The 15,286-nt window shown below is 54.7% G+C and overlaps 1 protein-coding gene across 3 annotated transcripts in view; it reads right to left on the reverse strand.

The window, feature by feature from the left end:
* Positions 1-9,316: 9,316 nt before the first annotated feature.
* The window catches only part of GRM4 (glutamate metabotropic receptor 4), a 97,956-nt gene continuing 91,986 nt past the window's right edge, over positions 9,317-15,286 (reverse strand). For all 3 annotated transcript variants that reach the window (XM_032648870.1, XM_032648868.1, XM_032648871.1), the window contains one exon: positions 9,317-10,236. In XM_032648870.1, coding sequence (XP_032504761.1) covers positions 10,187-10,236 — 50 coding nt within the window. In that variant the 3' untranslated portion in view covers positions 9,317-10,186. The remainder of the gene's footprint in view (positions 10,237-15,286) is intronic.

The raw sequence follows: 15,286 nt of genomic DNA on the forward strand, positions 1-15,286 counted from the left end.
AAAAGGGAACCTTCGTGCACTATTGGCGAGTATGTAAATTGGTGCAGCACTGGGAAAACAGTATGGAGGTTCCTCAAAAAATTAAAAATAGAACTACCATTCAATCTAGTAATTCCACTTCTGGGCATTTTTCCAAAGAAAACAAAAACTTTGATTCAAAAATAGAGGGGCTTCCCTGGTGGTGCAGTGGTTAAGAATCCGCCTGCCAATGCAGGGGACACCAGTTCGAGCCCTGGTCCGGGAAGATTCCACATGCGGCCAATCCACTAACCCCGTACGCCACAGCTGCTGAGCCTGCGCTCTGGAGCCCGCGAGCCACAACTACTGAAGCCCGTGCATGTAGAGCCTGTGCTCCGCAACAGGAGAAGCCACTGCAATGAGAAACCTGCACACCAGAACGAAGAGTAGACCCCACTCGCTGCAACTAGAGAAAGGCCATGCACAGCAACGAAGACCCAATGCAGCCAAAAATAATAAAATAAATAAATTTTTAAAAACCCCAAAATATATATGCACCTCTATATCACTGCAGCATTGTTTACTAAATTCAAGACATGGAAGCAACCTAAGTGCCTATCCATAGATGAATGGATAAAGAAGATGTGGTATACATATACAGTGGAATATTACTTAGTCATAAAAAGGAATGAAATCTTGCCACTTGAGACAACGTGGATGGACCTAGAGCACATTAAACTAAAATAGATAAGTCAGACAGAGAAAGACAAATACTGTATGATTTCACTTGTATGTGGAATCTAAAAAACAAAACAAACAAATGCACAGAACAAAACAGAAACACACTCATAGATACAGAGAACCAACTGGTGGTTGCCAGAGGGGAGAGGAGTTGGGGGGTGAGTGAAATAGGTGAGGAAGATTAAGAGGTACAAACGTCCAGTTGTAAAATAACTAAGCCACAGGGATATAATGTGCAGCATGGGGAGTATAGTCAATAAGATTGTAATAACTTTGTTTGGTAACAGATGGTAACTAGACATATCATGGTGGTCATTCTGTAATGTATAAAAATATCGAATCACTATGTTGTATGCCTGAAACTAATATAATATTGTAAATAAATTTTACTTAAATAAATAATTTTTAAGTTAAAAAATAGAAACTATACAAAATGAAACACAACGAGAAAAAAGATTGAAGAAAAAAAAAGAACAGAGCATCCCTGAGTTATTGGAACAAGGTCTAATATACATGTAATAGAAGTCCCCCAAGGAGAGAAGATAGAGGGAGGACAGAAACAGTTCTGAAGTAATAATGACCAAAACTTTTCCAAATATAACAAAGACTATTAACCCCTACAGATCCAAGAAGCTCAGCAAAATGCAAGTACAAGAAATGTGAAGAAAACTACACCAAGGCACGTCACAATCAAACTGCTTAAAACCAGTGATAAAGAGAAAAACGTAAAAGCAGCCAGAGGAAAGTGACATTATATACAAAGGGACAAAGATAAGGATGATGGCACATTTCTCCTTGGAAACAAACTGGAAGACAGGGAGCAACATCTTTAAAGAACCGAGATAAAGGCTAGAAGCTGGGAGAGGCACTGGGAGACCGTGCCCACCACCCAGGGGCAAGAGGTGGTGGGAGCCTGAGGTGCAGAGGTGGCAGTGGGCATGGAGGAGAGGACAGAGAAGATGGTGGGGACTTGGCCACACATGAGAGGTGGGAAGGGGAGGTCTAGAGGAAGCTTCAGGTTTCTGGTTTTCATGGCTGTTGATCACCAAAATGAGAAGCAAGGAAGCGGGCCACATTTAGGGGAAGAAAGAGTTCCACCGTCGGCCATTCACAGAGAGAGAACCCTGGAGAATTGTAGCTAGTGGGGTGCTCAGAAGGAGGTTTGGAAGCTGGAAGAGAGATAAATTTGGCATTTATTTGATGATCTATTAGCCAGGATAGGAAAAACTGTAACTTAGAAACCAATCCTGAAATCTCAGCATCCTAGCAAAAAAAGAGATTTATTTCCTGTGCATACAAAGTTCATCATGGGTTGGCAGAAGCTCTCCTCCAATCAGTGACTCAGGGAGCCAGGTGACCTCCATCTTACGTGCCACCATCTCAACACGTGACTTCCAAGGTTGCCGCAGCAAGAGAAGAAAAGCCTGGAGGAAGTACACCTGTGCACTTCTGGAAGTGATGGAGATTGTCGCTGCCCACAGCTCATTGGCCAGAACTGGTCACACGGCCTCAACCCAACTGCAAGGGAGGCTGGGACATGCAGCGGGAGGACATGGAATATTGGGAAAGTACTGAGGTGGAAGAAGAAAAGAGCAAATGGACACTGGCCTGGAGCCCCAGAGGGAGCCCTAGCATTTGAGGAGTGGTTGGAAGAAAAGAAGCCCCAAACCACAGAGGAGGGTGGGTGGGTGGGCAGAGAAGGAGAGGAGGGCACATTGTCCTGGAGGGTAAGGCAGCCAGGGCTCCAGGGTGGGCTCGTGTCCCCTCCCGACCTCCTGTGTTTTCACGATGCTTTTGTAATCATCTTCAGTAGCTATTTATCTCCATTTCGCAGATGGAGAAACTAAAGTGGGGAGAACTGTGTGACTTTGGCGCCCAAGTAACAGAGACCAAAGCCTGGGTTCTAGCCCCAGACCCGTCAGTGGCTCTGTGTCCCCTTCCCCGCCTATGCACAGCCAGGACCAGGCACAGCTGTCCACCTCCCTGGTCAGCGTGCACAGGTGGCTCCTGCCCTCCAAGCTTGGCCCCCTGCTTTCCCAAGTACAAGCTCAGAAAGGACAGTGTTTACCAGGAAGATGGTTTGCAGGGCTCCCTGAAAAGCACTCCTCCCCTAACTTCCTAGGTTGACCAGGATGGTGGTGGGGAGGGTCATTCTGGGGCCTCTCAGATCTTGACAAACCCCTTGACTCTCTGGGCTCAATTTCCTCCTTGGCTACTGTACATGTGAGGGGGTAGAGTGCACGGTCATTGGGGTCCTGCCCAGCTTAGACATCTAGTTCTATACCTACTTGGCGAGCGAGTCCATCTCCCACACTGTGGTGGAGGGCAGGGCTGGCAGGCCCACCCTAGACTGGTCCCCAGCTCCCCAACAACCCCCATCATTTCTCCATCCTCTTCCACTGCCCACAACGTTAATAAAGGCTCTTCCTCCAATCACACAGACCACCAGGGCTAGGGAAGCCAAACGAAGGGCCTGATTTGCAGGCCTTAGTGTGTGCGCAGTTGCCGTAGCAACTGACCCCAAAAGACTCTTCTTTGCAGTTGCCTCACCTTTCTGTACCACTGGAACACTGGCTGCTTACCCAGCCTCTGACGGCTCAGAGCTCAGTACCTCATTTAATGGATGAAGAAACTGGGGCCCAGAAAGGGAAAGCAAGTTGCCCAACGGCACACGTTGAGTTAGCCGCCGAGCCTTACTCAGAATCCAGGTCTCCTGATTCCAACTCCAGGCTGCCTGTCATCCTGGGGTGGGGGCGAGGGGGCAGATGGGGGCCAGTTCCCTATCCAGCGACCAGAGTGGTACAACCATGCTCCCCTCAGGCCTCTGGGGAAAACCTGGGGAAGCTACAAGGAAGAAATGAACCATTGGACTTTGGGCAGGAACTCAGTGATAGAGCTGAGTGCTGGGGGATGGGGGTGGGGGCAGTGGAGGTGGGGATACAGCTGAATAGGTTCCTCTGGGTCTCCAGTCCCACCCCGTCCCCCCAATCCATTCATTCAACAATATTCATTATATGCCTGCTGTGTGCCAGGGACTGTTCTAGATTCAGCTGTGATCAAATTGACATTTGTGATTTATGATCAAACTGACAAAAAGTCCCTGCCCTGGCGGGGCTGACCTTCTGGTGGGAGGATGAAGATAAGAAACAAACCACATGAACGTAAGATGATGTCTGGGGTGAAGTGGTATCCAGAAAGTGGTGGAGGGAAAGCTTGCTACTTGAGTTAAGGTGATCTGGGAAGTTCTTTCAAAATCAAGTCTTTCCTAGTGGGAAGCAGCTGCATAGCACAGGGAGATCAGCTCGGTGCTTTGTGACCGCCTGGAGGGGTGGGATAGGGAAGGTGGGAGGGAGGGAGACGCAAGAGGGAAGAGATATCAGAACATATGTATAACTGATTCACTTTGTTATAGAGCAGAAACTAACACACCATTGTAGGGCAATTGTACTCCAATAAAGATGTAAAAAAATATATATATATGCTAAAATAGTAGCAAATGAAAAAAAAAAAAACTTACCTGTCGTCCCCACCACCACCACCCCGTTCCACGCCTTCAGAGCAGCTGGTGTCTTGAAACCTATATGCCTATATGGTTGCCAACCATTGCCGTATTTTAGGAGAACATGCCTCGACCCAGAAGCCTAAGGCTTTAGCGGTAGAATTTGAGGTGGCAGAGATGGCAGGTGGGAAGATGTTTGGGGGCAGTGGCCTCCCTGAAACGACATGGGTAGCTGCCCTGTTTGTTCCCAGCATGGCCTACAGGCTCCAAGAGGATCGCCCACCACCAGTCACCGGCACCAAAATAATGACTGAAATGCAGTTCCTGGTGCGTAAAGAGCTCAGAGTTAGAGAGAACACCAAGTCACAAGTGCTCCTGAGAGCAGATGCCAGGCGCCAGCCTTGGTTAGCAGACCCCTTCCCGGTGAAGGGATTTTATTTATTTATTAAGGAAAATTTCAAACCTCTGTAGCAGGAGAGTAGTATCAAGAATTCGCAGATCCCCAAGCGCAGCTCAAGAATCATCAACTCAGGGCTACTCTGGTTTCAACTCCACACCCTTTCTGACCACTGGAATCCTCTGTTTTTCTGGAATACCGGAATACTGGGGCTGGTTTTATAAGGAAAGAACTGGAAGAACAGGAAGCTCGTCTCCCCCAAACCTAACCTGGAAGAGGAAGACTCCAGAAGTGCAAGCAAGGGCAGCCAACAAGGGGGGAGTCTTGGGCAGGAAGTCCCTGGGGCAGCCCCTGAGGTTAGGGAGGTCCCAGGAGTACATGCTCCCAGAATGGGGCTCCTGGTCCTGCCGATGGAGCAGAGGATCCTGGCTGGGGTAGCCAAGCCCCATTTCCTGCCCCAACTCAATCTCTCTTTGTTTTCTTTCCCTCCTCTTCTTGGCGTTTTTCCCTCTAATTATGGGCTTTATAAAAAAAAAAAAAAAAAGGCAAATTACGGTGACATGCTTTAATTATCTGCCGAGCAATGGCGGGCTGAATTACACAGGCAGGGCCTTGGAGGTTACCTAAAAATAAAGCAAGAAGCCTCATTAGATGCTAATTGATGCTTTTGCCAACTGAAGTGAGATTTTGGCACCATGTACCGCTTGGTGCTGGGGTGTCTGCAGGGAAGTCGAAGCCCTGGGAAGCTCAGAGTGCCAGGGCCAAGGCCTGTGGGGCAGTGGGGCAGGGCAGGGCAGGCACAGGGGTAGAGAGGGGCTCTCGTGCCAGGGAGAGCCCCTCAGTCTCCCCTCAGTGTTCAGGGACTGGATGGAAACCCCAGGCTTGGGGGGAGGGAGCAGCATCAAAAAAAAGTGAGAGCATCCAAAAAAAAGGGTCCATGGTCTGACCTCTGGCCAGGGAGGGTCACAGCCTCCTAAAAGCGCAGCCTCCTCTTGCGGACTCCCAAGGACCCCTCCCTGGGCCTGGAGGCTGAAGTGGTGCAGGGGACCTGGCGTGGTGCTAACAGGCCACTCCCTGGCCACCTTGCCTCTGCCTCTAGGGCCCAAGAAGACAGGATGGGAGAAACTGACCATAGGACACTGGAACTCAGAACCAGCCCATCTGAGCTGGAAGGTATCCAAGCTTGGATACTGCTTCCGAAGCTGAGTCCCCAGGATCCTGGGAGTTCCACAGAGGTGTCCCGTGTGCCCAGCCAGCAGCCTGGGAGCTCAGTGGGCTCCTGCTCAGGGCAGGTAGCAGCCTGGTCTTGGTTTTGAGCCTCAAAAAGCTCTCGAGTGGCATTCTTCTCTACTGGCTGCAGAAACCCCAAGGTCTGGTACCACACCTGGCTCATTCACCACTGCACACCCGGGGCCTGGCTCATAGTAGGTACTTGATATCTGTTGAATGAATAAGGAAAGGGGTCTTATCAGATTTGTCTAGATTTTTCCAGGACTCTCTTGGTTTTAGCACTGAAAGTCCTGCATCCCAGGAACTCCCCAGGCCCCAGGAACCCTAGGCCTGAACTCCACCCTCCCCCTGCCCTGCCACATATTTCAATCTCACACATTGGCCTTTTAACACAGTTAGTCTTAGGCAGTGGTTCTCAAGCTTGGTTTTGCACAGAAGTGACCTGCAGGGCCTATAAAATGGATTTAAGGACCCACCCCCAGAGCTTCCAGTTCGGCCCACCTGGGGTGGGGGGTGGGGAGGAAGCCCATAATTTAATTTTCCAACAAGTTCCCAGGGATGCAGATGCTGATTTAAGGTTCTGTTGTTGGGATGTTCATTCACCTGGCCCACTAGACTGCCCCCGTTCTCCTGGGGAGCTTGTAAAGCACACTTGTGCCAAGCCATCCACAGGGCCTCAGATCCAGTCCTTCTGGGGAGGGCCCAGCATCTGCATAGTCTAAAAGTTCTGGTGGGGGTAAAATCTCCACTAGCCTAATCCTTTCATCCTGCCCTGAGGAGAGCAGCCATGCGGTCTGCCCCTGATCTCACCCCTGGGCCTCTCACTTGGAGAATGAGGCCCCAGGGGAGGGGTAAGAGCAGAGCCTGTGGAGACCCCATCACCCCTCTTGCAGAGCAAAGTTTTCTGGGGGCCGCCGGCTTGGTCCAGGGAGCCAGGGACACTGCAAACCCCCCATCTCAGTGAAATAGAAAATCCTGAAGATACAAATATCTGTCCACCTTTCTCAGGTGTCCCATGAGCCTGGTGAATTAAGAATATGGGATGGGGCTTCCCTGGTGGCGCAGTGGTTGAGAGTCCGCCTGCCGATGCAGGGGACACGGGTTCGTGCCCCAGTCCGGGAAGATCCCACAGGCCGCGGAGCGGCTGGGCCCGTGAGCCATGGCCGCTGAGCCTGCGCGTCCGGAGCCTGTGCTCCGCAACGGGAGAGGCCACAACAGCGAGAGGCCTGCGTGCCACAACAGCGAGAGGCCTGCGTACCACAAAAAAAAAAAAAAAAAAAAAAAAAAAGAATATGGGATGGAGAACAAAGATGGGCAGCCAACTAGCCCGGGAAGGTCTTCCCCACCATGTGCATCAGGGCAGGCCCCACCTGGGCCCACCTGTGGAATCCCAGCCCTGGCCTCACGGGCCTGGATGTCTTCCGTCCCACACTGCTGCTGCAGGCCTGACTTCCACAAGTCCTGCTGGGGACTGGTCCCTCCTCTCCAGCTCTGGACCACGGAGCCTGCACACCTCCCCTCTGTGCCAGACCCAGCCTTCCCCACTTAACCCACTCATTCCCATAATTATGTTTCTTTGGGACCATCAGCATTTCTGGGCTGTTTGGCTCCCTGAGGGCTGTCTCCCCCATCCAACTGGTGGCCTCCGGAGGGCAGGGCCCAGATGCGCCCCCTCCCACCTGCCCCTTCTCAGAGCCCCAGGCAGGCTGGACTAGGCCAAGCCTCAGGGATGCCCGATGGGCCTAAGCCCCACCGAGAGCCCACCCTGGCCTGACCCTCGGCCTCCTCCTCCCCCTAGGAGGCCTTGAAGGGAGGGGAGCAGAGGGGGCAGCACTGCCTTGGAAGGAAGGTGATTCTCCCTGGAACCTAGAAGGGGGCTCCACAGATGTGGAGGACATGGGGAAAGTCCTGGGCTGAGCGTCAAACCCTTGAGTTCCATGCCAGACCCTCAGTCTAGGCCAGACCCTCAGTCTAGACTTGGGCCCCAGCACGGCGATCACTGTAGAGGGACATGGACCAGAGAGGGAACAAGGTGCCCAGGCCTGGGGTGCTATCAGAGGCCCCACTCCACTTCTACATCCAGCTTCTCCCCACCCCACCCCCACATATACTGCCCTGGAAGCTTCTGGAGGACGCTATTGGACTGACACCCTAGTTTTGCCTGATTACCCTGGGGCACTGGGTAGAATCTATGCCGGGTGGCAGTCTCAGGGACCATTCTTCGAAAGCAAGATGATCAGTGTGGGACCTCCTTCCCCGCCCCTTCCCTTACACACACGTTTACTGAGCATACAATAGGCGCTGCACACGCACACAGTGTGTGTCACACAGACCCTCGGGAAGAACGGACCCCCAAGTGCAGCCCCCCCCCAGGAGTAGATGGGCTGACAGAGGGGCACTAACACGTGGCATGATTGAATGCCCCAGCCTCACCTCTCACACACGCCCACACCTAGTCCCCTCCTGCCCCCACCGGGTCCCTCCAAGCCCCGCCCCCCTGTCAGTTAGCGGAGGAGGTGGAAGGGGGTACAGGCCTGGGGGTGCGGCAGGAAGGAACAGCACAGGCAGCCCGGGCTCTAGCTGCTGCCTGTAGTCTCGTGTTACTGGCTCTGTAATTCACCCCTGGCAGGGCCCAGCCCCTGAGCGGCTCTCGCTCCCTATCTCCCAATCTGCCACGGAAGCCAGCTGCTGTGAATGCACTCACACTTGCCCAGGACAGGCATCCTCACGACATGGGTGTGATGTGGACTCACATCCACGTGCGCCTAAACAGACAGTCCCACAAGACAAACAAGCTTGAATATGGAGGTGCAGGAGCACACACACACACACACACACACACAGAACAGACACGCAAAGGGCTGGGGGAATGGGGGAAGACACACACACACACACACACACCTGTGCAGTGCACCTGGCCCACCTGGCCACGCACCACACACTCATCACCGAGACAGTCACACATCATCCCAGCACCTGTGACCTGAAGACAGGACAGGCAGGAGGGGAGGGCTGTGGATGCTGGGAGCCCCGGAAGGCGATTTCTCAAGAGGTGAGTTTCCTGGCTGGAAGGGGAGGAGCGGCTCAGGTTATGGGATGGGGGGGTGGGGCTCAGGCATGAGGGATGTGAGCCAGAGGAGAGGCAGGGCAGAAATGGTACCCTCCTTAGGGGCTGCAGGACAGAGGACAGGGACAGAACATCCCCCTTACTTAGGGGAGTACCGGGGCTGATTTCTGGAACCTCCCACAGTGTCCTGGCCCCTCCCTGCCCAAGGACTCTCCAAGATCCCACCCGATGCCAGCCCAGGGAGCAGCCTCCACTGCCCCCAAGCCCTATGTCCCTATCAGCCATTTCCTCCTTCCCGCTAACTCCAGGCTCTCCAGCTTTAGGCTGAGCTGGGGGTCCCACCGCAGGACCCTCAGTGGATGTGGAGCCAGGGTGCAAAACCATGTGTTGACTTTTATTAGAAATGTTCTTGGTATAAAAAAATCATGCGCTACACATTGTCATCAATAACCATCAACAAACACCCAGGCACTGAACTCCGTGTCATCGGCAGGAGGGGCAGGCGGGTAGGACACATGGCAGACGGGCGGGGGTAGGTGGGCAAGCTGCGGGCCATGGGGACACACACAGAGGCCACCAGGAGGACGCAGCACTTTGCAAGACACTCGAGATTTGTTTTAGTTTTGGCTTTTTTGTGTTTTGATTTTTTTTTTTTCTTTTTTCTCTTTTGTGACATGTGAGATTTGGTGAATTAGGAAAAGATGGCAGGGAGAGAGAACAAAGGTTGGATGTAAATGAAGGTGAGGAGGGGGCTGAGGACAGGAAACAAAAATGCACAAGAGGAGAGACCCGGGTGGAGCACAAGAGAAAAGACAGGAGAAAGCTGGAGACGGCAGAGAAAAGGCAGAGACAGAAAGAAAGAAGATACAGAAAAAGCAGACAGACACAGAGATACAGGTGATACAAAAGAGAGAAGAGAAAATAAAGACAGGGATGGAGACAGACTGAGAAGGTCACCAATAGGATGGAGAGAGACGAGGGAGAGAGAAAACCAGCGCGGGAGGCCTCCTGTGGTTTGGGGCTGGGAGGGGCTTTGGTCCAGGACACAGGGTCTTGGGGTGGCCTGAAGCTTCCCCGGCCCCTCATCCTCCTCCTGTCACCAGCCCGGCTTGCCCAGGCAACCCAGCAGTGACCGCTGGGGGCTGTGCTATCTTCAGCACCAAGCCACGTCCGTGGGTGCCCACGGGCAGTTAGGACATCAGCTGGGCCCCCCTGCAGCGGTGGGGGGGCCCTGACCCGATGCACCATCCACAAGGGTCTGTTCTACTCCTCCTGTGCGGCTCCGGTGGCCTAGCTAGATTGCATGGTTGGTGTAGGCGACGTAGGTCTGTTTGGTGGCCAGCGCTGGAAGGAGAGAGACGGGGGGAGAAGGAGTCAGGAACTGTCTTCTTCCAACACCCCTTCCACAGGGGTGTGGCCCTGCCCACGCATCAAGTTCGGACCCCTGAACTGTGTGTGTCCCCATGGCCTGCAGCTTGCCCACCTACCCATCGCCAGACCGGAGCAGGGTCCCGCCCCGCCCCTCGCATCGCTTCCCCCAGACTCATCCCACCCACACCCACACCTGGGCTGCTGACCGGGAGGGCCCTTCCCTCTTCACTTTGTCCCTCTAGGAGCACTGCCTCCCGACCCCAACCCTCTGTGAGTGTCACACCCCACGGAGTCCCTGCCACCTCCTGACTCCACCACACTTTAAGAGAATCGTTTTTATTTGTGATATACGGTCTTCAAGTATAATCAAGGGGGAGTTTTTCAGAAGTTCAACACACACTCTGGAAGAGCACGTGTGAAGAATATACGTAGATGGCAGCCTAGCGGAAGTGAGTGGAAAATAGGGACAGAGGAGATAAATAATGGAACCAGAGAGGGGTCTTGCGAGGCTAGAAACTGAGGCGTATGACTGATTCGGCCCTCTCCCCATGCCCAAGGGAAACGGAAGTCCTCCTGGGCCCCTCAGGCCTCCATGCAGCCATGTTTCCCATTGCTGGGTGTCCTGACTCGCCTCAGTCTTGAGCCTCTCTTATCTGCACCCAACACCCTGGCCCCTGCTCGTCCCCACTGGGACCAGGGTTGCCTCTCTGGGTGTCTCCCTTCCCCACCACAGCCAGGTGACAACGTCAGCTCCCCTGGGCAGCACGAGTGCCCCCACCTCCACCCCGCCGGGGTTCGCGCCTCACGGCAGCCTCGCAAGAAGGCCAGATAAGCAGCACCCCCATTTAACAATTGAGGAGCTGAGGCCAGAGGGGTGAGGAGTCCAGCCAGGTCCTGGTTTTTGTCCTGTCCTGCCAGGGTTCAGGGTCTCCCTCTGTGGCCTGGGGACAGCTCAGTGAGAGTAATTGAGGCTGGTCTGCTGGTGCTGGGAGAGAAGACTAGACGGGGGAAAGCCCTGGTGCCCTTGGCCATAAAACTGCCTTGACTCCATCAGGATCCTGACGGCTCAGAAAAGAGGGTACATCTGCCAGGTGCAGCCAGGGGTGTCTGCCTGGAGAAGGTGACATGGAGGGGAGCAGTGTGGTGGGCTGCGTGCTGACCACCCCCAACCCTCTTTCCCCATTTTTCACTGCCAAGTTAAGGACCGCATTTCCCAGACTCCCTTGCAGCCCCACGTGCCCCTGTGTGACTACATTCCTGTTAATGACAAGTGTCAAGGGCTGTGTGCAGCTTCCATGTCATCTGATTAAAATAGACTGTTTCCCCTGTCCTTCCTCTCTTTTCCCTTCCAGGGCCAGAACAGACATATGAGGTCAACCAGCCTTGGCCATGATGATGAGGACAACCCTCTCGGAGCTGATGAAATGACAAAATGGAAGGAACCCGGGTCCCTCCCTGCACCTGCCCATCCCCCATGCACTACGATATCAGAAAGAAACAAACATCTGTCTGATTTGAGCCACTCTGTCCTGGGGCCTCTCTGTCACACCAGCGTAACTAGAAGCCCATTCATACAGGTAGGACTGCTGTGTCACCCTCTCAGAGGGTCCCCCGATTGTGGGAAGAAGCAAAGTTGCCGGGGTGGGGTGAGCAGAGCGGACACCACGGGACCAGTGCGGAGGCATGAGGGTCAGAGTGCAGCTCAGCTAAAGGAAGAACTCTCTCCTGGCCTGAGCTGAGAGTGGAGTGGGTCGCTTCGTGCGGTAGGTGAGCTGAAATGTTCCCTGTCAGCAGAAATATTCAAGCGGAAGAGGAACAATCACTGGGCAGGGAAGTCTCACGCTTTAGGTGCCATCTGGACAGGTGCTACTGGAAGAAAATGGTGCCCATGACACACAAGACAGCATTAAGAACACAGCACAGCGCCTTACAGTTTGTGAAGAATGCCCATCTTCATTTCTAAAATGGCCCAGGTCCCTCCAGGATGCTGGAGGACCAAGAGGGGAGAAGGAGCACAGACCGGGCACCGTTAAGGAGGGGCCTGGGCTGGGGGGCACCAGGGGAAGAGAGCTGAGCAACAGGAGGCTGGGACCTGGGGGTGGCAGAAGGTGCTGAAAAGGAGGCGGAAGGTGGGAGGCCAGCGCAGATCAGCCTCTGGAGACCAGGGCCTCAGCCTCCCTCTGTGACTTCAAGCAGCTCCTCCCCTGCCCTGCGAGGCTGTGGTCTCCCTGCCAGTAGCAGGAGGGGAGTAGCCCTTTGTGCCTAGACTTCTTTTCCTGTGGGGCTTTGGCCACCCCCACCTCTCCACCCCACTCTCTCCCGCACCACCAGAAAAAGAGCCGGCAGCTGGCTCTGTGAATCAGGAGCCCGCAGGCCAGGCTGGTGAGAATCAATTCCCCAGGGCTCCATCACCCCTTGGGTGAACTGATAATTATTGAGTTTCTAAACCTGTAAACCTGTCAGCAGCTCCCGGCTCAGAGGTGAAGGAAAACCTCAGCAACAACAGCGGCAAAATCTCCACTGACTGCAGGGAAACGGGAGCCTGAGGGTGGCCATAGCGGCACCGAGAACGGTAGGGACGAGAGAAAGTGGCGGGGAGGTGAGGGACAGCTGGGCCCCTCTTCTCCCTGAAACACCAGAGGTGCCTCCTCTAGAAAACCCAATCTGTAGGTTTCAGAACCTAGAAGCACACTGGGCCCTCAGCTATAAGCTAGGAGCCCGAGTCCTTCAGCAGAGCCTCAGTCTGACCGTCCGGAAAATGGGAGCAATGATTCTGCCCGGGGCCCCCAGGAGCCGGGAGGCTCAAAAGGAAGAGTTCTGGCCAAGAGTCAGGACACTTGAGGTCCAGCCCTGCCCTCACCGGTGTAGGGGATCTCAGCACCTGCCACGCAGCCTTTCTAACAAATTGAACCTCTCGGAGCCTCAACTCGCTCATGTAAGATGGGGTGATCATAAACCCTTAGCTGCTCTCAGCCACGGCATGGATAGAAATACTCTCTAAACCCTGCAAAATGGTAGGCGAAGGGGCAGGGCTGAATAACCATAGTGATGAGGACAGGATGGGGACAGCGACACTCCAGGGGCAGCCTCAGCATGGGGGGAGGGGGGAGGGTGTGGGCAGAGGGCCCCAATCCATCCCTCACCGATGACAGGCCCTGGCTGCTGGCTTTCAGTCCCCACCGCCTCAGATTACAATTAGCTGGGCAGCGGCAGGCACGAGCTGTCAGCCCCCATTTGTCGGCCCCATGTTTCCTTGCCTAATCTGCCTGCAATCGCGTCCCTGAATTATTTATTCTGTTGTTTGTTTAAAGATACGTGGCCTGCCAGGGACAGAGTGAAAAATGTCCCTGCTCCACGGGAGTGACACCTCCCCGCACCTCCCGCTCACACCCCCTCCATCTGGCTGTTCCCAGAGTTAATCACCCAGCTCCTGCCCAGCGCCTCCACGGCCCCTGTTGTCACCGAGCTGAGACGGTGGGGGCAAGGGGCACTGGCCTCTGGTCCTCAGTGCAGGGGGCCATGGGGAGGGGCAGCTCTCACCCTTCCCTCACAGGAAGCAGGGGCTGGGAAGGCTGGGTCTCCCCTCGCCATGCCTGCACACCCCTCCTTGTCCCCTGTCCCCAGGTGACCAGTCTGAGCAGAGGCAGAGGCAACAGTGTCAGTGAGGCGACATCAGCGCTCTCTGTGACAGCCCTGTCCCTGTGGTACCCTCTGGCCTGTCACAGCACCATGAGGGCCACCCTCTGGGGTCAGGGTGCTATCTCCTGTTAGATACCCATGGTCTCCAGAGGGCTGATGTCCCACTCAGTCTCATGAGCCCTGGAGCAGAGTAGGGCCTGGAGGGATGGGACCCAGCAAGGGCGAGTCTCCGTGGGAAGGAGGAAATCTAAGTCAGGAGCTTGGGGCAGGGAGTGGCGAGGGGTCCGTGCCTAGGATAGAAGGGCCTGGTCAGGGGCGGCAGTGGGGGTTTCTGCACATCTGCGTGGACGAGAAAGGCCAGAGATGGGGAGGCCCACAAAGACACTGCCCCTTCCCGTCGCAAGTAGAGGGCCCACCTGGCATCTGAAGGGAGCCCCAGGCTGTAGGTACAGGGAAGCTGGTGCTCTGGGAGGAAGAGCAGGACTGGAGAGAACCAGATGTCATCTGGTGGAGGGTGTGGCCAACAGAGTCATCAGGGGTGTCCATCAAAGGGGGGGTGGTGGTGCTGGAAGCCAGGTGCACTGCTCAGCACAGAGAGAGAGGGAGGCCATATGAAGTCAGGGTCAAGGGAAAGACACTGGGTGGGGCCAGCCAGTCACCACCTTGCTATGTGACTTCAGGAGAGTCACTCACCCTCTCTGGGCCTCAGCTGGGGATCCAGCCCAATCCGGGCCTCACAGGACTGCTGTGAAGATCACTCACAGGGGGAGAGAGCTCTGGGAAGTGAAAAATCCTGTTTGGATGTGGGAAGCTACTTTCCTCCTTTCCACGGCTGATATTCCTTCTACTCGTGGGAATGATGTTGAGAATGGAAGATGCTTCACCCAGAGCCCCAGCGCGGGGAGCCTGTAAGAGGGGCTGTCCCAGTCCAAACACACCTGCGAGGGGAGGTCTCCTGTTTCTCCCGATCTCTTGGTGGGTGACAAAGGGGCTCCTCTCTGGAGCCTATGTTCACCAATGTCCCTCCTGCTGCCACCAACAATGTCCACTTCTGGCCTTTCCCCCAGTACTAGAGGGAGAAAGCAGAGTGCTAACCCCAGGTGCCACCAGGATCTGAAACTCTCCTGGGGAGAGGGGCTCTTCTCCTCCTCCCCCACCAACGGAAGCCCCCCAAGACTATCAGAGAGCAGGGAGGCAGCAGGAGCTGCCATGTTAACCATTTGGACACTTACAGGGTGTCCAGGGAGGGAGTCAGGTGTGCAGTGGGGCAGGGTGACCATAGCAACCCCTCAACCCTGTCTACCTGGGAGCAACCAGAGGCCAGGCCCATGGAGGCCCAGCCCACAGTCTGGAGGCCTCGGTCTCTGCTCAGAGGCAGCGGGGA

Source organism: Phocoena sinus, chromosome 11 (genome assembly GCF_008692025.1).
Source record: "Phocoena sinus isolate mPhoSin1 chromosome 11, mPhoSin1.pri, whole genome shotgun sequence".
NCBI classification, from domain to species: Eukaryota; Metazoa; Chordata; class Mammalia; order Artiodactyla; family Phocoenidae; genus Phocoena; species Phocoena sinus.